Below are 23,603 nucleotides of genomic sequence, written 5' to 3'. Positions count from 1 at the left end.
AAGCCCAAAATATTGTTGCAGGATTGCCTAAATTCAAGGTTGTAGAAATGCACAAGGTTTGTGAAGCCTGTCAATTTGGGAAACAGGCAAGGAAACCTTTTCCTAGGCATGTTCAAGAGAGTAAAAAGCCATTGGAATTAATCCACTCTGATGTGTGGACTACTAAAGCTGCATCTATTGGTGGCTGTCACTATTTTATCACATTTATTGATGACTTCAGCAGAAAACTTTGGGTGTATTTTATGAAAAAGAAAAGTGAAGTGTTTGGGCACTTCAAAGCTTTCAAAGCTATGGTTGAAAAAGAAACAGGCCTGCAAATAAAATGCCTAAGGTCAGATGGACGGGGAGAGTACCTCTCAAATGAGTTTGCAAGGTTCTTGCAAGAGCATGGTATAAAGCAGCAATATTCAAGCAGTCATACCCCACAGCAAAATGGAATTGCAGAAAGGAAAAACAGGCATATTGGAGAGGTATCTCGGGCTATGCTAAATGAAAAAGATCTACCAGATTATTATTGGGCTGAAGCAGTTGCTACAGCAGTTTATATAATGAACAGGACTCCCACTGCAGCAAATACATGGCATGACGCCAGAGGAGATGTATACTGGTAGGAAACCAGATATTTCTCATTTGAAAATTTTTTGTTGCATTGCCTATGTCCATGTGCCAGATGAGTTGAGGTCCAAGCTGGATCCAAAAGTTGAGAAGTGCGTCTTTATTGGTTATTCTCTGCAGCAGAAAGGGTATAGATGCGGCAGAGAGTCAGGGTCATTGGTTGCCTTGATAAGGAATGGGCCACAGATCCTTCCAGGTTGACCATTGCCCCAGTCTCCCCTCCTGGCTGCTACACCCGGCCACTACACTCCTTAAGGCCTTGCTCTACCGTGCGGCTTGTTTCCCACCCGCACACACACACACACACACACACACACACACACTTCCTATTCATTTACTTTACTTCCTCCCCCCCCCCCTCCTTACATTTACGCTCTTTGTCCTTTCTCTCTCATTACATTCCCTATTTCCCCTACTTCCCCAAAAATTTCCCTAATTTGCCTAACCGCTTTCCCTATTTTCCTACCTTTTCTATTTTTCAATTCCCCCCTTATGTTCCCCTAATTTCCCCCAAAACCCCCCTTATTTTTCCTATTTTTTTAACTTTCCTAAATTTCCTAAATTCCTTTTTTCCTATGTTCCCCTAAATTTTCCCTAAACCCCCCCAACCCCAACCCCACCCCCCCCCACCCGCCCCCTATTTGGAGACAGAAACGTGCAAGGTTCTTAAAGTATGGTAGCGACCTGATGGTACTATCAATTTCTTTTTGACATCCTAGGATCTTCGAAGGAAAACAGGACCGATCCAGTGATGTGTGGAAGAATGAGCTCCCGAAAAGCATTCTGAATCTAGATCGAGGATTGATTGCTTGTCTGTCAACAGTTGCTGCAATCAGGTGTAGTAGCATAGGAGTTCTTGTTCGAGGCAAGCTTCCCAACATGATCTCAAGTATTTTCCCCAGTGACTCAAGTGGCCCTATGCATACCTTGTTGTTCTACTATGATAGTAAATGATGAGCTACTGGAGAACCCATGGGTCAGATGATTTCTAGCGTGGGAACCCGAACATTGTAGATTTTGATCCTAGTGAGCAATTGGATGCTCGTTGACCCAAAAGCACTGTGGTCCATAGATTTGGTATCCATCTACCATATTGGACCTCAAAGGGGGCTTTAAAGAGGGCTGTACAACTCAGTGATGCTATGGCTGTGCGGGAGAGCAACTCTTGTAGTAGTGGCAACCTCGGTTGGATCAAAGGATCAGATGCGAGGAGTTTCTATGTATCCGATGCCCATTAGTCTAAGAGCATGCATCTCAAGATCACACAATGGATTACTGCAGATGTTCTTACAACACACCCAATGCCTTGGAGACACAGCTACATCCGGGAACCCTAAACCCTAAACCTCTCCACCTCCCACCCTACCCACCTCCCTTCTCCCCTATGCCCTACCCCCCCCCCTCCCACACATTTTCCTTCTTCAGACAATCCCCCCATCCCACCTCGTAGTGTGTTGGTAGAAGGTGGGGGTGGGGGTGGGGGTGCATCATCGATGCCAAGATTGATAGCACGAGCTCTCACTCTCAAAGCCCTTTGTCATTCACTGTCGACGAGCTTGTGGGTAGGGGGCTTCCTGTTTCTTTCACGTCTATTGGCTCTACGGCTTTGAGAACCCATTCTCAATGAACATAGGAGGTTGATGGGGAGGCAAGAAGGGAGACGCCTCAAACTAACAATAGATGAAATGAGAACAAAATATGTGGTCTCTTATAGAGATAATGGACACTCCTCCCCTAACTTTGATGGGATTTGATTTGATTTGACTGGATTTAGTTTGACAAAAATGAGTGGTTGTAGCGATTTGATAGGAATGAGTGGCTATTATAATTTGAAGGCAACTTATTTTTAGACTAATTTTAGTGGTTCCCTTGAATTTAGATGATTTACATACATGGAATCCAATGCTAATTTGATTTGGGTCCATAATGTTGGCATAATCTAACATGGTATATTGTTGTATGTAATTTAAATTTAAATTTAAATTTGCCATAACAATATACCTTATATGCCTATCCTAATGTTATTTTCTTGCACTTTTAATATGGCATTGGAAGATACCCTAGATGAGTAAACCTATGCTAAATTTCATTTGATTAATTATAATTTAATTTTGAGCCTATCTTGGTACATGGTGCAACTCTTCCCACATACGCTATGTCAGAGACACAACTATAGTGATTGTGGAGAGAGCTCCCTTTTTTCCTAATGATCCATGCGTGGACTTGACTACTCGGTACATGTGGAGCTGACTTTGACTTTCCTTTTTTAGTTTGTAACTCCTAGCATATCCACACCTAGAGTTGATGCATATCCACACGTGGAGATGATCCAAATCCATACATGGAGTTACAACATATCCACGCATGGACTTGTCTATTGACAGAGGGAAAAAACAAATTCCAAAACTGATATTTTCACAGTTTTTAGTCATTTGTCAATCATTTAGAATCCCTTTTTACATCAGTTCCACATGCACTTGAGGTCTGTTATGCATACTAAACCCAACTCCAACTTCCGACGAGTGTGCATCCAATACCATTGGATCCAGCCATACATCCAATTTCCGATCACATGCGGCTGAAAGTGCAAACCCAAGATCATATCCCGAGTTTGAATCCTACCCAAGGCATTGGCCTTACACCAACGAGATTGCTCACACACCAAACAGTACATGAGCATCGCGTCTACGGACATGGAAGCCTAAGAACTAGAGAGAACAACCCTCATGGTTCCAACATCCCCCACAGCTTCCACGAGTACCCTATATGGTTGAGTCTCGAATATGTTTGGAATGGGGTCACGTAGAGCTAAACCTAGGGCTAGCATCTTTTCTACCGCACCACTGGAATTCATGAACACATTTGCAAGCATGGCCTAGCCTATAAAACCCCAACTCAAACATCCCGCCTATCAAGAGGCCTTATGACGAGAGCAAGAGACAGTAGGTATACCAACTCTAAGAGACGAATGCCTTGAAACCCAAGGGCAGCCAACACGTACCCAGTTTGATTACCCGAATCCACAGGGTTACATGCCGGAACTAGGACCTTTTGGGTCTTACATACCTACACAACCTTGGTTGGGACTTCCACTTGGGAAAATCCCTATGGCCCATGCCCAGAGGCACCCATGCCTCAATATGATCCGAGAGGCTCCCAACCCAATCCATGGATGACCCATGCTCCATCGCAATTCCAACCAGAAGAGTATGGGGGTGATGCATTGCACCCGGGCCCATGACCTGTTATTACACAAAATCGTCAGATAGGAGTGGCAGGCACTGTATTACCCATTATTCCCTGGGCAACCTCTAGATTTTACTCGTGAGACCGATGAGGGGGTGACCACACAATCCTCACCTACCCCACGATTTGACTTAAGAGAGGGAGAAACCATGTGGAAGCCACCTACCACTATGAATGCTCAAATGGCATAGGCACCCCCTGTGGTGTCAACAATTCCTATGAACCAAGTGCAGGGAGTAACTACGACAGTTCATCCACCAGTGGGCCCCAGGGTCCCACCCTCACCCCCAAGAGATCCCAATGTTAGAGGGCCAGGGTCACTCACCCCTCCTGTCCCAAGTCACCTTTCAGAATGTAAGGACCACCCCCGGGGTACGGTCCTACATGTTACATGGACCCAAGAGGATATTACAGTCCCCTACCAAGGTATTACCCCCCTTATCCCCCTCCACAGGGTTTGATAAAACTCACACAAGCACTTGAAGCCTTAGGGATAGGGACAAAGGCTTTAGGAAGGGGAGCAGTCATAGCACCATCAGGACATAGGGAGCATTCTAGCTCCAAGATTCGGCCCCATAACATAGCCAACCTAGCTCCCAAGTTCTTAGGTACAAGAGATCCGATCCAACACATGGAACAATTTGAGCAGGTTTGCGACAATTTTGGTGATGTTGATGACCTCACCAAAGTGGGAGCATTCAGGCTCACACTAGATTCGAAAGCGGACCAATGGTTTAGAGCCTTAGGTCTCACCAAAATGGTCACCTTCACTAACCTAAGGAAAACATTTATCTTAGGGTTTTCTCCTAGTGAACATAAATGGAGCCCAATCACGCAACTCTATAATGTCAGTTAGGACAAGGGTGAGAGCATGTGGGAATATATCACAAAGATTAAACATCTCAATTCCCCCGCTGTGAACCAAATGAAAGGTTGAGCAACACAAAGTTGTTTCCTCGATTTATTTTGGGTGTTAAGAGAAAATAGTTGCACGACAACCTTCTCTTGAAAACCCCACATCCTTTACATTGTGTTGCAAGCTCGTGATCCACTTGAGCGATAACATGAAGGAAGCTGAAGTCAATGATGTGGCATCCATGGTTTCCCCTTCCACCACTTCTCTTCCCATTAGTGCTATGAGGGCAAATGACCAAAAATGGCTTAAGAACACAGTAGCTAACATGACCATGGAGGAACTACGGAGCTACATCTTGATCTAGGCAGTCCCTTTATTGTGAGCATTGTCGAAGGTACAGGAGCCATGACATGGCTTAATGCTGGTATCCAAGGCCCCAAAACCCAATTCAATATCCACCTAAGCAACAACAGCTATAGCACTACCAACTCCCAATGCACATACATGGGCCATGGGTATGGGACAAAAGTAGGGATCGCGTCATCAAGAAGAATGTTTAGAGATTTTGACATGCCCCTCCCACCACCTATCTTGCCTCCACAACCACCAGCCCCTCAAACAACCTTGGTCAATCAGGTTCTCATAGAGAGGAAGACTGGGAAAGGTACGAAGTGGAGTCCATGGGAGGGGATTACCCCCAACATGATGATGGATGCATAGAGCCATACTTCTATATCATGCAGGAGAAGAGACCAATCCCTGTCTACCAAAGTGCAACCTTCCAACTCTGGGTGAGACATCAATAGCCTTGTCAGGCAACCACCATTGCAATGTTATACATGTAATGGCCCACATAGACAATTGGAATACCCACAGTGACCCCACCTATCCCAATGCAATGCTACCATTGTCAAGAAAATCATAGAGTGGCTGATTGCCCTAACAGGCACCTTGCATCGATTCTAGCATTGTTAACCGCATCACCGCAAACCCCAATCACTAGCTCATGTGATAAATGCAACATTGACCAATTGTTCAAGGACTGTCCTACTAGGAGGCCGATAACTTCTACCTCTCCCATAGTTACTAGCCTCAACCTATTGGGTATCCAAAGAGGCCACATACTGACATTTCCCTTGAATGTGTTGACCTAGCTCCAAGCCAAAGCCCTACAGGATGGCAAGAAGCTTGAGACCAAGGAAAGTACCCCTCAGCCTAAAAAGAAAGGTCCCAAGACTAGAAAGAGTAGAGAGGATTCCTTAGGAATAGATGAGGGCAAGGATAGAGTCATGATACAACATGGATCTGATGAGGACATAGCCACACTATCATCATCATCATCATCATCAATTGGCGTAGATGGAGACTGTAGTGAACCAGAATTTCTGCTTTCGTGCTCACCTGAGTGTAAAGATTGCACAGAAGTGTCAATTTTTTCCTACCCTCACGTCACTCTCTTCATGTTAGATGCTAGGAGGCAGCCGAAGGAGGGCATGCCACTAGCAACTCCTTCAAGTGATAAGAAAGCTTACAAGGCTACTATGAATTTGTTGCCCAGAAGCTCAACTCCCAAGCCACTAAGGATGAGCTATTCGGCATGTTAGAGGATACCTTTCATGACTTTGCCATAGGTCAAAAGGTGGCTTCCCCTGGCACCACCTCTAAGTGCATTCCAGCAGCCATAAGGGATGCTATTCCACCCTTAGAAGGAGCTCAGGTGCTTTAATCCGCTCCCTCATGCACCCGAGATTTTTTAATGGTGTCCATGACTAAGCCTGCCTGGATTCTAATGTAAACATTACCACATCATGTGACAATCCTGAGTTTATCACACATTACACAAAACATGTTCTTCCCACATTGCCTAGGTCATCTAAGGCACTGTGGACAAGCTATGACACCCGGCCATTTAACCACTAGTCCAACAAGCATGGGTTGTCTTGGGAGTAGCCACACCACCAAAAATGGAATTGATTGCTTGATGATGCAATGTCGGTGAAAAGTCCCAGGACACCCACGGGATCTGTGACACATGATGCAACTCTTTCATCCTCAAGTGTCTCTTGAGTTGTAGTATTTTGCTTTTCTAACCACTAGAGAGCAGCAGATTGTGTGGAGCAACTACTCTTACTGCAGATGTACTGTAGTTAGAATAACTATCATAGCTAGGTGGATAAAATATGCACTTTTTTGATTTGTCATGTATACTTTTCAACATGGTCTCTATGGAGGTGCTAATGTTGAAAATTCTGGATGTCTTGATCACAGATTTCTCAAGCTATGTCTTGGTTCTGGGGACTGTTATAATTAAGGATCATGATAAGGCGGTTGTTGTACCCAATAGAATCATTGGTATTCATGGTGGATGGATTCTCATTTTGCAAATATTCATCTTTTTATTGTGAGTCATGAATGGCATATCCCTTCCTAATATTGTGCAGAGAATTTATTCTAAGTGCAAGCTATTTGTGGTTGAAACTTTCTTTCGTCTCATTTTGGATAGGGCAAAGTCGAGGTGAGTAGAGGGGCCAATGGGCTTGCAGCCCTTTGCCTGCACCTCACTAGTTGTCCTTCAGCCTCCGTGGGAAGCTCTTAGGGGCCCCAGTTGGGCCTTGCAAGTTCTAGTGCACCAATTGAATCTTTGAGAAGGAACAACGTTTGCAAGGGATGCAGAAGCCCACAAGGGCCCCCAAAAGGTGTTGGCAAGTTGAGCGGCATGTTTGAATTCTATGGAGGAGGAATTGTTCTATTCTGCTTTACATTCAGGTAGCAGTGGAGGTTCACAGTTGGTTTTCTTCATGTCCTGCTTCACTATAGATAGCATGGATCTTCAATAGCACATTCCTGCCACATTGGAGGTTCCCAGGTTTACAACAGGAGCATAAGAGTATTCTTCGATTGGTGGCCACTTTGGTATCATCTTGGAGTCACCCACGTCATCCTATCGCTTGGTATTATGTTGGAGTCACCCACATCAGCGGACTCTTTCCTAATGAATGATGGAAGGTTGAAGGTTCTCGCTTGATGGTAGAGGATCCGCACCCTCCTCTCTGAGATTATGTGGGAGACCGAGAGCGAAGGGGTCCAACGGGAGATCAAGAGACTCTCATGACACAAGCTACTAGGTTACCAGCTCACCAAAAAACATGTTATGTTATGAAAAATGTCAAGATCACATTCATGTGTTAATGCTTGATATTAAACCAAAAAAGTGTGATTACATGATTATGAAATCATTGTGCTACCAAAGTCTAATGATTTCTTCAGGCCCTAGTGCACCTAACATAGACAAAACAAAGAATCTTCCCTCCCTAGTTTCTGTGCAGAGTCTAGGGCATAATAATACCTACACCTAATTTATGCCTCCTTGAAATGGTAGCAACGAGAATCCAAACAACCCCCTTCTTTCTCTGTAAAATGTTGATAATCCAAAATGAGACAAATAGTTGCAAGAAAGTTTCAACCACAAATAGCTTGCACTTAGAAAAAATTTTATGAACAATATTAGGAAGGGATACACCATTCACAACTCAATCATCAAGACATCGAGAATTTTCAACATTAGCACCTCCATAGAGACCATGTTGAAAAGTATACATGATAAATCAAACAAGTGTATATTTTATCCACCTAGCTATGATAGTTATTCTAACTACATTACATCTACAGTAAGAGTAGTTGCTCCACACAATCTGCTGCTCTCTAGTGGTTAGAAAAGCAAAATACTACAACTCAAGAGACACTTGAGGATGAAAGAGTTGCATCATGTGTCACAGATCCCGTGGGTGTCTTGGGACTTTTCACCGACGTTGCATCATCAAGCTCTCAATTCCATTTTTGGTGGTGTGGGTACTCCCAAGACAACCCATGCTTGCTGGACTAGTGGTTGAATGGCCGGGTGTCATAGTTTTGGGTACGCAAATTCATAGCGGTCTTGTAAGCTTCCCAAATATCACTCAAAGGGGTTGCTGGTGGCATGCCCTCCTTCAACTACCTCCTAGCATCTAACATGAAGAGAGTGATGTGCGGGTAGGAAAAAATTGGCATTTCTGTGCAATCTTCATACTTAGGGAAGCACGAAAGCAGAAATTCTGGTTCACTACAGTCTCCATCTACAGAGAATAAAGAAAGATCAGCTCCTGCAAGCATGGGTCCGGTAGTCATGTCATTGAGGTTCCATAACAAGTTGCAACTGAATCCATCAACCCTGAAATTAGCAGGTGGTATGAATCCATGTCTACACTTTGAATGCACGTAAGTTGTCCTCTATATCCAAACGTGTCCCACTCATCTATGCAATGGCCAACACTCAAGCCAAGGCCAGAAGCAATCATAAAGCATGTGAACCCAAACTTTTTACAGTGCCATCTTGCCTAGTGAACTGGGCTTCCATATCATAAAGTCACCTCTCCAAAATTGAGTGCTAAGCCCTGGGTTGGCCCACAACTTCATCGAAGGGCTATTCAAATCTGGTTGGTGCCTAGCGATGACGCTTGCCGTATCGCATACGTGGTGAAAAAAAGATGTCTATGTCATTATTAAAGTGCGTGCCAAAACCCATGTCTTTAAGGAAGAGGAGAATGAAATCCCAATCCGACATATCATAAACTATGTCAAAGTCTATCTTGAGGAAACAAATATCCATGTGTTCTCACATGGGCGATCGTGGTCTCAAGGATGTCTCTCGACATATGGGCATGCATGTCTGTATGTGCACACGCAACGCACACGCATGCACGTGCGGGCGTGATTTCAAAAGAATGCTATATTTAAATCCAAGACACCCAAAGAACATCTTTCGATGCATTGTATTGGATAGTTTTTGTGCAAGTGTTCCCAGATTACACTCACCATCGAGCAAGGCACCCATAGTAATTTCAATACGAGCCCATAGATAAACCTTGAGGCATACAAAAGAACATCCCCTGTACTCTCAAAAGAGAATGTCGGCTTCGCCTCACTTGAGGTACCATATTCATAAGTATACATAAGTTATGGGTAAGTATGCAATGAAAGCAATGTGGTTGAGTTCTTTAGGACACCCCTCAAGAAATACTTCCAAAGACTTTGTATGGATCATTAAGCCAAGCATATTATGAAATCTCAACCTAAAATGGCATGTCATTGATAAAAAGTGCCTTTTAATAAGTACAAAAAATTAAGAATGTGTTTAAAAAGGGCAGTCCTTATACTAAAGTTTTCTTGCAGCAAGACAATGCAATCTATTACACAATTAAGGTGTTATTTTCTCCCAAGGCTTGGATTTATTTGTGGATTTGAAGCATTAATAAAGACCATCCTTCAACAATGTGTATATATGTCCTCAACCTTTTGCTAAAATGTTTTTGAAGCTCCATTGTGAATTATCTTTGAGAGTGCTCTAGTGTTGAATTGGGTTCTCCTTTTGTGAATTTCCAGATGTAGTTTTTAACAGTAAGGTTGCTTAGGTGAAAAGTCATGTCAAGTTAAATTAAACCATACACTCTACATAAGGCTCGTATGCTATGTGCAATTCCATATGCAAGGAGGCACTACTTGTGCAATTAAACAGAAAAAAAAAAGACTAAGAATAAGGAGAGATCAAGCGATAACTAGAGTATCCATAATTTATATCTCCTGCAAATAGATCAGACAGTGCTTTACTGGAAACTACTATAGCACAATCAATATAATCTCAGCACATTGCAAATGATGAAAAGCTGTAAGAAAGAGAACATGATTATATTAAAAAGATCAAACCAAAAAAATCAGACATTCCATTTGCAATCCATTGATTAACAAAAAAAGTCCATGATAATACTCAATTGTCACAAGAAAGATACGTGAGAAAGTAGTCCCTGTTTCACAACATACAGGAGAGACTGACAGAATAAAGGATTTGTGTTGTCAGATAAATGTTGCCGACATTGTCTTTAATTTAAATCTTTGTATCATAGTGGTGCCAGGACAAGCTGGCAGCTTGACAAATCAAAAGATCTCTATAAATCAAACCTGTCACCGATGAGCTATCTCATCCTGTCAGATAATAAAGATCTCACAAGATATCAGCAATCCATTAAAAAGTTCCGCATTCATATGCAGCATATACGGTTCCCAAGTGGAAGAGAAAACTCCGTGTCTCTGCATACGAACATGTAACCTAACTCTGCAATGTCCTGTCAGTGATATGTTGTGACACTACTTCTAGTTGGAGAGTACCGTGTTTCCAGCTCAAACCAAGATTCCAAGTTCATGAGCTTGTTGAATTCTTCAAAAGTTGCTAGTTTATTCAGATCATCCCTTGTTGTGCCCTTCTCCTTAAGAGAATTAGTAAGATCTATTAAAGCACGGGCTGTTGCATACAATGTTGTAAGAGGATGCACAATAAGGTGAAAGCCCATCTCTCTCAACTCTTCAGGTGTGTGGAGCGGAGTGACCCCACCTTCAAGCATATTGCAAACTCTGTACCCGTTTGTTCTCTTGCCAATCTCCTTTAGCTCCTCATCATCACGGGGGGCTTCCACGAAACTCGCATCAGCACCGGCCTTCAAAAATTAGACAGAAAATGAAGAAATCAACAGCTCTGCACAAGAGAATAATCAGTTAAAATACTAAGCTATCAACCCCCTCCCCCTTGCTCCTCTCCATCCAGGTCACCCGCTCCTCTCAGTCCCCCTCTACTGGCCTCTTCCTGCTTGCAAGTACCCCATCCTGCTGCTCAGCCCCTTCTCCCTCCTCGCCGCCTCCTTGCTGCATTTTGTACAGCCTCTAAAAGCTCCCATGACCTTCTGCTCTCCCTCACTTCCTACATGCTTCACCCTACTTGCCACAGGTTCCTTTTCCCATCAGCCAAATTAGACAAATCCAGCCAATCCGAGGTAACTACTTGAGAAAAATGAAGAGAAAATTAGATCTTTAGAGGTTTTGTTACCATACAGATGCCTAAGAATGATGAACATCATTCTTAAATTACAGACGTACTACCATTGACCCCCTTCCCCAACTTCCCACCAAAAACTGAAAATCGAAAAAGAAAAACGGTGCTGTAACTGAAACTGTACAAAGCACAAGCTCCCCACTACTTGATACCTACTTCCATGTAGAGGTTTGCACGTGCTATAGCCTCCTCTAAACCATTCTTTGCTGAGGTAGCACGAGCATCTGTCCTCGCAACCAAGAAGAAATCATTATTGCCTATCGCATCACGTGCTGCTGCTATCTTTTGTGCATGCTCTTGTGCTGGAATCACCTGTGTATGCAAGCAATTTCAAGTAAAATCTAAGATTGCAAAGATGATCCTTTTCAGAAATTTAAATACATTGCATGGAAATGGCATGATGCCATCACAACCATTCTTCAAAAGAAAAAGTACATCGGCTTCTAATTGATATGTAACCAGAAGGATCTACCAAAATTTGTTGAGTGAAACAAAATTTATAATTCTGAACATATAGTACAAAGGCTGTGAAGATAGGGCGAGTGCACATTACCTGCTTTCCACGCATATGGCCTTACAAACCATCATAGAGACATGACAGGAACAACTACATTAGTTCAGAGTCAAACTTTTGATTCACAGCACCAAAACAGAAAAATGACTTAAAACTTATATTTGCACATACCACATTTCTTGGGCCAGACTTGATCCTGAATACATCGTAACAAACAAGTTCTGCTCAGATGAATTTATGACTATAAATCATGCTAGGTGCCTTCCAACATTCTTGAGGGATTCAGCATCATACCTCAAGAAAACAGCCTGCTGCCCCAGCAGCTATTAAGTCTTTGACAGTCCTCTGCACATTCAGGGCGTTCCCGCCCCCTGTGTCTGTATTAAAGTGATAAAGAAACTTAAATTACTTTCTAACCAAACAAGACAATCCTGCCTCCTATCATATTATGCTGTTTAAAATGAACTCTACGGTATGCAGAAAGGAGCATCCAACAGTCTGTATCAAGATCACCACCAGATAGCCTCTGAGTCCAACAACAATTGCCTTAACCATTCAGAGCAATCCATTTCTGGCGTGAGGGACCCCTGTTGACATATGCCTCTGTGTCTCTACGTGAGCATCCATATCTGTGCAAACTACGTGTACTGTGTATATGGCCTATTGTCGTTTACATGAGCCTACCGTGAACAAAATAGAGCATGAGAGGGTGAAGGGGACCACTCCAACAGTTTGCATCAAGCCAGGTTCCAGAAGCAGGGTGTGCCGGCAGCTTGCCTATTGGGTAAAACCAAGAATTGCATTGATTAATCAGAGCAATCCTTTCTGGTATCAGGACAAATTGGCCCCTCCTATGTTTTCAGATATTCATAGGAGATCAAAAGAAGACTCATTAGAGTGACAGATTTGAAGGGAAATTTAGAGATCCAGTCAGAGTCAAGAGAGCCAGAGGTCATAAATCTCCAAGGCTACATAAACCTATTCACACCACAAGGGCGCCTCGTTGGGCAACATTCACTGGAGTCTCTAAACATTTTATGTGCATTCACTTTCACTTGAGTTTGTAAACATTTTACGTGTGGGTGTGGGTGTGGGTGTGGGTGTGGGGATATGCATGCACGTGTGTGCATTCTTTATTTCTGTCCCTCTCCCCTTTTTGGTACAAGGTAAGGGTTATCTGAAGGGCCTCGAGGGGGAGGATCTGCTAATGCAGAATTGGTGGATTGGCGACTCAAAATTTCAACTAACTCTGGCCACCTGGCCTCTCTTTGTAAAGGTGATATCGCTGAGGACAGCAATGATGTGGATGGGGGTGCCCTTGTAGGTATAAAACGATGTACTTGGTTTATGAAAATAAGTATAAGATCTTCAAACATTGTGTGAACATCCCTCTTTGTCTTGCATCATGTTGCTCCACCTGCATCCCCCTTGAGTACTCTTTACCTTTCTTCTCTCTCCACCATGGTTTTCTAACAGTCTTGACCATCAGCTCCCAGCACCAATCTTTCAGCAGCTTAGGCGACTCTGTGCAGACCTGCGGTTACACCAGCAGGAGCAAATGCACGTTCAGCAGATCTACAGCAGCTCAGCCTTCCCCAAAGCCACCATTCTATTTATAAAGCATATCTTTGTTTTATCACGGTATCCCAAGGACTATCAGTTACAATCGTGATAGTAAGTTTTTGATAGGCCTATCACCTCTCTGTCACCAAAGCAAGTTTCCTTAACAAACAACTCAAAAACAATTGAATAGAGCTGTTGTAAAACTCCTCATAAACTGAATAAAAATGAAGACACTGATATAAATTCTGTCATCAAGTATCAATAAAAACTCAGTTATGAGTAAATGTTGTTGCCTTGTACCCTCCGTTGCTGAATTTTTCGAGATGCCATCTGTTTTCCTATTCAGTTTTCTAAAACAGACAATTCTAAAACTTATGTGCACCCTCCTATTGAATGCACAATCCTTCCTTTCTATATTTCTGAATCATCTCTGGCTTCATCCACTTCCTAGGTGGGCATGAGATTTTTGCTGATTTGACAAATTATTCTCCTTTACTAAAATTTGGTTGAAAATGATCAAGGCTTGTTAAACTGAAATTTATCTGTCCTTCATGAACTCTGGTCTATCACATCCAATACCAACCCTCCCTTCACCATTCCTCTTATCCTTGCAGTTTGCCAAAGAAATTGTCTTCTTTAAATTCATTGTTACCTCCTTCTAAATACTCAGTGACAACCCACTCACATACTCCCTGGACAGCTTAGTTTCTGTCAAAGGGCAAAATGCCTGTACTTCTAACAACGTTGCCCAACAATGATCCATATACTTTCCGTCACGGACTTTCCAATCTTCTACTTAAAACTACCCCCCTCTAGAAATGTTCTCTCACTCAAATCTGTAGAAAGAAAATGCTCTCCAATCTATTTGTTAAAGTCATCCCAAGTTATGATACCGTACCTTGATGTCAAAGCCTAATCTACTTCCCAAGACCCAACTCGCAAATTGACCAATCAAAACAAAAAAAGTATGCAAGAGAGATCTCCACCCAGCCAAATTCATCGCACGGTAGCAGGTCAGCTCATCTGCATACACACACAATCCAAATGAGGGTAGAGAACACTTATAGTATCCAGATCCTTCTACCCCTACGTGTGATGACCCCTAGACGACCTAGGATGCCACTTGGCATCTTGCCAAGTGGCCCACCTTATGCCTTACCTTAGGGACCCTTGTAACCTCTCTATTGAATAAGAATTAATTGCCATGTTTTGTTAGTCACTCTTAGGAAATTTCACATAACGATGATATGCCCATGCATAAGGGAATCGTAGGAACCTTATAGTCCCCTTGCAGCCCTCATCAAGCACCTCGACAGTTCTGGTCTTTGGCCATTAATTCGACTCTATAGCTCACAAACCAAACTTAAACTATACTGTGGTTTAATACATGAAACTAAACTGATATGTACAACAATTTACTCAACAAGGTTGCATCAAACCATCTTATGGTCTCTTATGTCAACTGATCCATCCAAGGTCATGTTATATTCAAACTAAAACGAAACATTCTTTCCCTCTTCGTCGTCAATGATAAGTTTGGGAATGCTCTCCGTTTCTGGTAAACGCTTCGGTTCTTGTAACATCATAATTCCGTCCATTAAAAAATCAATTGGTTGTAAAATTCATTTTAACAAAGCAACATGAAATTCAGGATGCACCTTGCTACCTTTTTGCCCTTTTCTTTTCAAAATTGATCACGGCCCACAACATCATGATCATAACTTAATGTATTGTCATGTAACTAAGGACTCAGCATGTGAAAGGATCCTAAGAAAAACTCTCTCCTTCATCGAATCCTCTAAAAGTTCTATTTTCGTCCGCGTAAGTCTTTTACTTTGTCCATGGTTTGACAGATGTTTGCTTTATGCAAAGCTTGCATCTCCCACATCTAGATCACATAATCCGCAGCAACAGGCAATTGGAACCATAGCTGCCTGCTTGATTATCTCATCTAAACTTTAAATTTAACTACTGGATTATCTAGTATAAACCTATCATTTAACTCAAAAGGACTCATCCCTGTGGATCGATTTTTTCTATCATTATCGCTAAATTCTAGTAACGGCAACAGAATCCCAATCTCGTGAGACATCCAGAGGACAGTAGCGATTTGGAGAAGGAAGATTTTCAACGCAAAAGATCCAACCAAGAAAGCTGCAGATTGATTGTGAATCAGTTCAGCTTGCTTCAGCCAAACCAATTCGCCACAAATCAGTGAACAGAGTCCAAGAGATTTGATTTGCAGACAGCCACAGAATTTTGGCTTCGAAACAGTCCTGCGTAGATTGTGATTTGAGCTGCATACAACCTGAAAATTGGCTCGCAAGGCGACGTCGGCTCTTGAGCTCATTTTGGAGCAATGTCAGTCATGGGCTATTATGCTTTCCCATATGGTTGGCTCTCTCCTGCTTAGATTGTGACTTGAGCTGCATACAACCTGAAAATTGGCTCGAAAGGCGACGTCGGCTCTTGAGCTCTTTTTGGAGCAACGTTAGTCATGGGCTATTATGTTTTCCCATATGGTTGGCTCTCTCCTGCAGATGCTTTTAATCATTGGATTCCCACTATTTCTGATCTGAAATTTGGCATTTGCATGGTCGTATTCCTGGCTGTCCCTTTTCTACTCGCTTGATTCATGATTGGCAGCAGCTTCTAGACCATTTGCATTGGTCGGGCCATCCTTTAGATTCTAGGAACACCCTCCATCTGCAGAGCATCCATTGGAGCCGTCTGTTTACTCCTCCTTTGGCCTATCTTCAGCCTAGGAAGGCGTATTTCCTGCATCGTTTGGGTATTTCTGCTGTGGATGATCAAGGTTCCACGCTTTCTTTTCCTCAGCCAGGAGACAATTTTGTTTGGGGATGCATCACATGTCTATATGCCCCATTCACACTAGCCTTTCCCTATCTCTTTACTACTCTTCGTTTGATAGATTGAAAGTTTGGTCAGGGTCTTCCGGGCTATTCTCATTTTTCTTTTGAGGATCTTTCCGCTCAAAAAGCTTTTCATACGTTGCTTCTATACCCGTGAATCCAGGAGCATGGGAATCTGTTTTGGCACCTTGACAAACCTCTTGCTTGGTCGATGATTTGTCTTTGGAAATATTTGGGGCAGTAAATTACCACTCTGACAGCGACTTTTCTTGTGGTGTTGTTTGGTAGGTGCTTCAGTGGTGGGTTCTTTATTGGCTGCCCGGTGTATGGCTTCTTTGGCCCTGCCCTGCCTACTCGCATCCGAGAAGACTGTTCTGCATCTAATCTGAACCTGCCCATTGCACGTGATTTTCTTCCCATACTAGGGTTTATCTTCATGCTCATTTTGCCAAGATCTCTTTTGGCAGGCAGTTCTGGTTGTTTGGTAGATATACTCCTACCCCAGACTATGATCAGTTTTTTTTGTAGTGTCACTATTGGGCATTGTGGTCATTTTATCATAGGCCTTAACATTTACCAGTACAGGAACTCTTCGGTGGATTTTATCATTTCCTAAGTTCATCTTTGCATCAGTCTCTCCAAGATGCACATTCTCTTGGAGATCTTCTTTTGGCCCAACAGGAAGTGTTCCTATAATGACATGAATACCTAGTAGTACCCAAATTAGCATGCTAATCAATGGGATTAGTCAAAAGAAGGACGTTCGTTCAGACGGCTCTAAAATCAGAGACATATTGAGTGAGATAGGAAGGAAAAAGGGTTATGTTAAGTTATAGGTCAATGCCTAGGGGCAAAAGGGGATTAGAATAATTAAAGTGTAGGAAGAGGGGTCAAGGAACCTTAGAAACCCTAGTACCTAAGGTCTAAAGGTTAACCTAGGTCTTAGGGAGAATCGAAGGGGCACATAATGAGATGTGACCACTCATATGGTCACATCCCATCTTCCACCCCTTCTATTGGAAGGAGGCTCTTGTCTCATAGGAAGAATAGTACCGGCACATAGGATAGGTCCTACGCACATAGGTAGGTCAGCCTAGAGTAGGAAATGAATAGGATAGGGAAAGAAATACCCACCATAGAGGTCACGGGCACGCTTACTACAGCTTCAAAGCTATAGGAGGGCCTGTAAATCAGCCATAGAGTTGTAGGATGCAGGGAAATTAAAGATTTAGAGATGGACCCGGAAAATCGGTTCATTACATTTTTTCGACTGTTGCAACGGCAAGAATTAGATCGAGACCATGACCGAGATCATCGCAAATGGAACTAAGAAGCATGAAGCCAGCGACACTGAGACACACAACCAAATGAGGTCCAAATCGAGATGGATGCTACACGTAACGGCATACCAAGCCTTTGAGAGGGTTAATGCAGCCCGAGTGCCTTCCCTTGAATATAGCAAAGAAATCAAGTGTTGGAGGTCAAGACAATCCAGAATCGGCTGATTTTGATGAGAAGAGGCGTAGCCAAGCAAGAAATCAAAGGATTGTGGAAGGACTTTCGAGGGAATCTCAAACGACTAAAGGAGCTTAAGGTATGCAATGCATAGTTGCAAACAAAGCCCTGTGTTGGAAGCCCCATGATGTCCCACATCCACGATCAACCATGACACCATGCCACCCTATCGTTGCTCAGATGCATGGCCAGGGTTTTACCCCCAAATAAAGGTTTGTTGAGTGGCAAAAGATTATCGTAATTCAGAGGCTTGAAAAGATTGCGCAAAGGCAAATCTACAAGGATCAAATACACAAGGTCGAGAGCAAAGGAACAAATGCGTTCAAGCAAAGTTGAGGTCCAATACTAAATGTTGAATCCAATCAACGGAGGTTGGGTCAACTAAGATTGAAGTGCAGGGTTAAAGGTACACTTAACGAAGTGTAATGACGGAAGCAACCAAATTGACAGATGGCAATCGCTGGTCCAAGACCGAGGTCACATTTGACGTTGTTCAACGAATCAAGTGCAAATTGAATCGGCTGCTGCAAATCAAATCTGTCACCATTGAAGCGAATCTAGAACTAGGCACCTCTAAACGAAAAATCATGTTGTGCCTTAAGTGAAGGAACTCTCTCATTTGAATTTCTGCAATTCATTTATTTGTAACAGCATCAAGGGAAGGGATGGATAGGATTGATAATGAAGGCCATTTGAATACTCTTCTTCAACAATCTGTCGAGAGAAATTTCTCTATGAAAGGGATCATGGAGGATTCCAAGAAGACCAAAATAGTCAAACAGTGACTCACTCCCAAGAACATTTATGAGATGAGATTTTTCGTAGGGGTGCGTAGCTACTACAGGCCTACTATAACCTTTGAGAGCTGAAAGCTTCGAAGTCTTGAATTAAAATAGAGCACTTATATAAAGGAGTTATTGGCTATTCTGCATGAAAAAGTCCAATCTTTGGACAACCTACATTGGATTATTAATCTAGGAAAGAGAATGTAGTTGCAATAGTTATTACAAACACGTATAGTAAAATGTTCCTAGAAAATTGATACCTATGATGTGCTTAAATGTTATGTTGGAGAGGTAAAACTTTATAGAGTAAGAGATGGAAAAGAAAAGAAAAGTGAGAAAGAGGAAAATATTGTTCATAGTGGCACCATTAAGCAAGAGGGTACTTGAAAAGTACCAAGAATTAAGCAAGAGCATACTTTGAAAAGTACCAAGAGTTAATTAAGAGGATACTTTGAAAGTATCAAGAGTAACTAAGAGATTGAGGGTACCCAAAAGTGAGTGAGGGTTTTCCACATTTGGAGGCCACTTTACTTGGATCCTTGAAGGAGGTTACAAATTGTCTCTTTGAGAGTATGATGGGAAAATACATTGTAATGGATTGAGAATTGGACTTACCACCCAATTGTTAATCCGTTTCAGCCTGGTAAACTGAAACTGAAGGCAATGTATTACTCAACGTATTACTCGAAGATATCAAGAGGAATGCTACAAGCTGGTCACTTGGGACTAGACCATTTGTTTATTTTGCAGGAGAAGTTCTATGAGGTGCACCAAAGAAAGGACAACAGGAAAAACCATAGGGCGCTAACAAAGATAAATATTCTTATCTTTTCTTTGATTATTATGAACACATAAGATAAAATGAACCTAAGGGATTAGGGTTGCATTAGAAGCGTTAGGGTGAGGGTTAGATAACAAACAAAAGAGATAAGGGTTATTCTGGCACCCTAGAAAGTTTCTAGTGATTAATTCTGCATGTAGTTCACAAACACTATTCATGATAGGAACTAAACCTTGTTTAGTTATTAGCTGAGGACAGCAAAAAAATTAAGCAAGAGGGAATGCAATGACATGAGTACCTAGTAGTACCCAAATTAGTATGCTAATCAATGGGATTAGTCAAGAGAAGGACGTTTGTTCAGACGGCTCTGAAATCAGATACATATTGAGTGAGATAGGAAGGAAAAAGGGTTATGTTAAGTTATAGGTCAATGCCTAGGGGCAAAAGGGGATTAGAATAATTAAAGTGTAGGAAGAGGGGTCAAGGACCTTAGAAACCCTAGTACCTAAGGTCTAAAGGTTAACCTAGGTCTTAGGGAGAATCGAGGGGCACATAATGAGATGTGACCACTCGTATGGTCACAAACCATCTTCCACCCCTCCTATTGGAAGGAGGCTCCTGTCTCATAGGAAGAATAGTACCGGCACATAGGATAGGTCCTACGCATGTAGGTAGGTCAGCCTAGAGTAGGAAATGAATAGGATAGGGAAAGAAATGCCCACCATAGAGGTCACGGGGGTGCTTACTACAGCTTCAAAGCTATAGGAAGGCCTGTAAATCAGCCATAGAGTCGTAGGATGGAGGGAAATTAGAGATTTAGAGATGAACCCGGAAAATCGGTTCATTACAGTTTCATCACTATTTCTAGTTTTTGAGCCCATGGAAGTGAGTAGAGAGTCCATGGAAGAGAGTGGAGTCTTTTTTCATTGTTCTTTCTCACTATCGTGCTTAGTGTGACTCAAAAGAGTAAAAATTAATACCAGAGTAGGAGGAGGAGGGATAGCACTTGAGAAGTGAAATGCTAATCCAAAAACATATCAATGACAGCAACAATAATCAACATGGAAAACATGATGGATCTTCTAATGTGGTGGAAGATGTAACCCCGTGTGGGTGCGAGTGCGCATACATGCATGCATATCATCTTTTAGTGCCGCAGCCATGGATTCCAGAGTATGGGAATTGTCTATAGCATCTCAATAAGCCTTTTCCTTAGTGGAAGGGTTGTCTACTGCGCATCTGGGGTAGTAAGCTTCCTCTCAAGCAGCATGTTTTCTTATGGCGACCTTTGGTAGGGCTTTATTGGCTACCAGGCACATAGCATCCTGTGTGTTTGTATCCCATGGAGCCTGTGCAGCCTCTTTTTGAACTTGTCCTGCCACTCATGATTTTCTTCCAAAGCTGAGCACTGGTCTTCATGCTCGTTTTCAGGGGACATCCTTTGGCAAGCAATTTTTGTTGTTTGACAGATATGCCCCTAAGCCATATTATGATCAATTTTTTGTTGGTGCCATTACTAGGCTTTGTGGCCGTTATATCTTGTTCGTAGCATCTGACTATACAAGCACTCCTTCTTGAATGTTTATCATTTCTTCCGTTCCTCCTTGCATCGATCCCTCCAAGATGCACATTCTCTTGGGGACCTTCCTCTAGCCCAGTTAGAAGTCTTTTACTACTGTTGATAGTTTTGAGTAGTAGCTATCTCATTTTGGGACAGCTATGAATGTATATTTTTCTAAATGAATACTCTGCTTCTTACAAACACACAAAAATGTGTGTGTGTGTGGATATGTATTGTGCTCTCACATACGTAGCACACATATCCACACACCTGCAACACAAGAATCCATTTATACAAATAGCCTTCATACTGTCCACACTCTGGTTGTTAAGGGCAGACAACAGCCCTAACAAAAAGGAGAAGGCCAATCAAAACGTGGTGTACATTCTCTACATCAAAGCTACAACTGCATGTGCAAACAAAAATAGTTCCCTGCCAAACATCCATTTCTACACAAAAGAGCTTAGAAAGGATAGCTGACAGGACAATACCCAGCTAAGGTGTGGGCCTACAATGTTTCTCAGCTCCTCCATAAGGCTCTAGTTTACCAACTATTTTTCTACAAGCATCTTATTACAGAGCAAGCTTCTGGCTGCTAAATGCAGAAAAATGAGGATATAACATATAACAGCAAGTCAGGACAGAAAGAGCATCATGCCTCTGCAAAGTTTGATTCTCACCACAGGTGTCACTCAATCAGAAAGGCCTCACCGTGATTCAGCTTATACCAAATTTTAGCCTACAACTGAAAGCGTGACAAAATATCAAGTTTTGCATCTAAAATGCAAACACCAGACTAATGAGCGCCACCAAGCATTAAAACAAGTGCACATATTCACACGTTTTAACCACATCACTTACTATCTTTTTAGAGCCTGTACCAAAGAATTTTCCAAATGTTTTATTAGAACTGCACCTAGCACTGTCAATCAAGCCCTTCCGGCCTTCCAGTCAACTGCAATTTTCATTAGAAAGTGCAAGCCATGATTGAATTTGCAAGCTGACTAAACAACAAATAGTTGGAAGTCTTCCTCTAACTTGTACTTCGGTCTGCCACCAACCCTGCCATAAAATGCCATGAATCAAGGTCCTAACATTCTTCCAGCACTCAGCTGGGATGTCTGAAGACTAGAAATTTCTTTGTAGCTAGGGGTGCCTTCCTTGGCCTTGTTACTGAAAGACGAACCGGCCAGTTGGCTGGGTGCCCTCCCAGGAAGGGCCCCACTGGGGTGCTGACTCCAGTGCCACCCACATCCATAGCAGCAAGACTAGACCCCAAAATTCCGTCTGGATGGGCAGGTCCATGCAGATGCACTAATCCTTGAAGTCAACAAGCTTTCTTTTAGCATGCTTTATATAAATCACCAAAACAAATCAATGAAATGTTCTGCAGACTGCATCCATTGACTTTCTAAGAAAGCTTTTATTTCATGAGTATAAACCAAAAGCTTTAGCCTGCCATTTCACTGCCAGAACATTCATGCACATTCAGAAAGCAGAGAGCCATACCTGCATCTGCAATGATAGGTATTTGAGAAGCTGCTGCACATATAAACCGGGCATTCATAGCCATTTCAGGTGGCCTGCACATTTTCCCAAGTTTAGCAAAACCCAAGTGTGGCTAGCAGAGTGCTATTGATCCAGTTCTCCTTTAAAAGACGACTGAAAATATTGATAAACCTGAAAACTGTAAAGTATACATGCTGAGCCATTCCCAAAGCTAGTTTCCTATGATTGTTTGAAAGACCCAGCCACTCTATTCGCATGTTCCTCTAAACCTCTACAGATAAATGTCAACATCTGAGAGACCTCGTCGAATGCACGCACGTGGGAAGTTTTAAGGAATGGCAAAGTTTAAAGGAGGCAAGGTTCCGAAATGCCCCAGTTGTGAACTGAAACGTTTCAATGAATATGAGCATATGCGGCAGGTATAATCTCCCTCCAAGCTGAAGTAGTAAAGTAATCAATTCTTTGAATGTGAGAGCCGTTAAGCCTTCTAACTTGTTCCTAATGCACAGACGTGAAGAATGAATGCGCAAAATCAGACGAAAATGCATCACTTACGTTAAGAAACCGAAGTCCGGCTTGCCAAGAAGCGATGCGGAAAGAGCATATCCAGAAATAAAACTCGCACTAAAACCTGCATTCTGAACGATGGCTGCTGACAAAGCATCATAGCAACCAGGCATAAGGACCACCCCATTATCTTCTATAAGCTTGTGAACCCTGGTAGTTCCGTTAGTAGCGAGACCAGCTTTGACGTGAAAGCGGCGGTGAGTCCTTGGGCTTCTCAACCTTGCCGAGCGCACCCGCGAACCAATGCAGAACAGCCCATCAATAGAATGGATACGCTCGCGCTGAGGAAATGGTACTCGTGT

At 42.6% G+C, this 23,603-nt stretch overlaps 1 protein-coding gene across 1 annotated transcript in view; it reads right to left on the bottom strand.

The window, feature by feature from the left end:
• Nucleotides 1-10,513: 10,513 nt before the first annotated feature.
• LOC147893220 (carboxyvinyl-carboxyphosphonate phosphorylmutase, chloroplastic-like) overlaps nucleotides 10,514-23,603 on the bottom strand; it is a 13,305-nt gene continuing 215 nt past the window's right edge. The window contains exons 1-7 of the mRNA XM_087385554.1: nucleotides 23,290-23,603; nucleotides 22,735-22,808; nucleotides 12,442-12,524; nucleotides 12,319-12,343; nucleotides 12,187-12,206; nucleotides 11,790-11,945; nucleotides 10,514-11,241 (exon numbers count right to left, since the gene is read on the bottom strand). The exon at nucleotides 23,290-23,603 is cut by the window's right edge and continues 215 nt beyond it. Of these exons, the coding sequence (XP_087241680.1) occupies nucleotides 10,876-11,241; nucleotides 11,790-11,945; nucleotides 12,187-12,206; nucleotides 12,319-12,343; nucleotides 12,442-12,524; nucleotides 22,735-22,808; nucleotides 23,290-23,603 (1,038 nt within the window). The 3' untranslated portion in view covers nucleotides 10,514-10,875. The remainder of the gene's footprint in view (nucleotides 11,242-11,789; nucleotides 11,946-12,186; nucleotides 12,207-12,318; nucleotides 12,344-12,441; nucleotides 12,525-22,734; nucleotides 22,809-23,289) is intronic.

The sequence above is a fragment of the Dipteris shenzhenensis genome, chromosome 15, assembly GCF_047967505.1.
Source record: "Dipteris shenzhenensis isolate YYH24624 ecotype China chromosome 15, Dip_SZ_1.0, whole genome shotgun sequence".
In the NCBI taxonomy this organism is placed as follows: domain Eukaryota; kingdom Viridiplantae; phylum Streptophyta; class Polypodiopsida; order Gleicheniales; family Dipteridaceae; genus Dipteris; species Dipteris shenzhenensis.
This window is presented reverse-complemented; position numbering and strand designations above follow the sequence as displayed.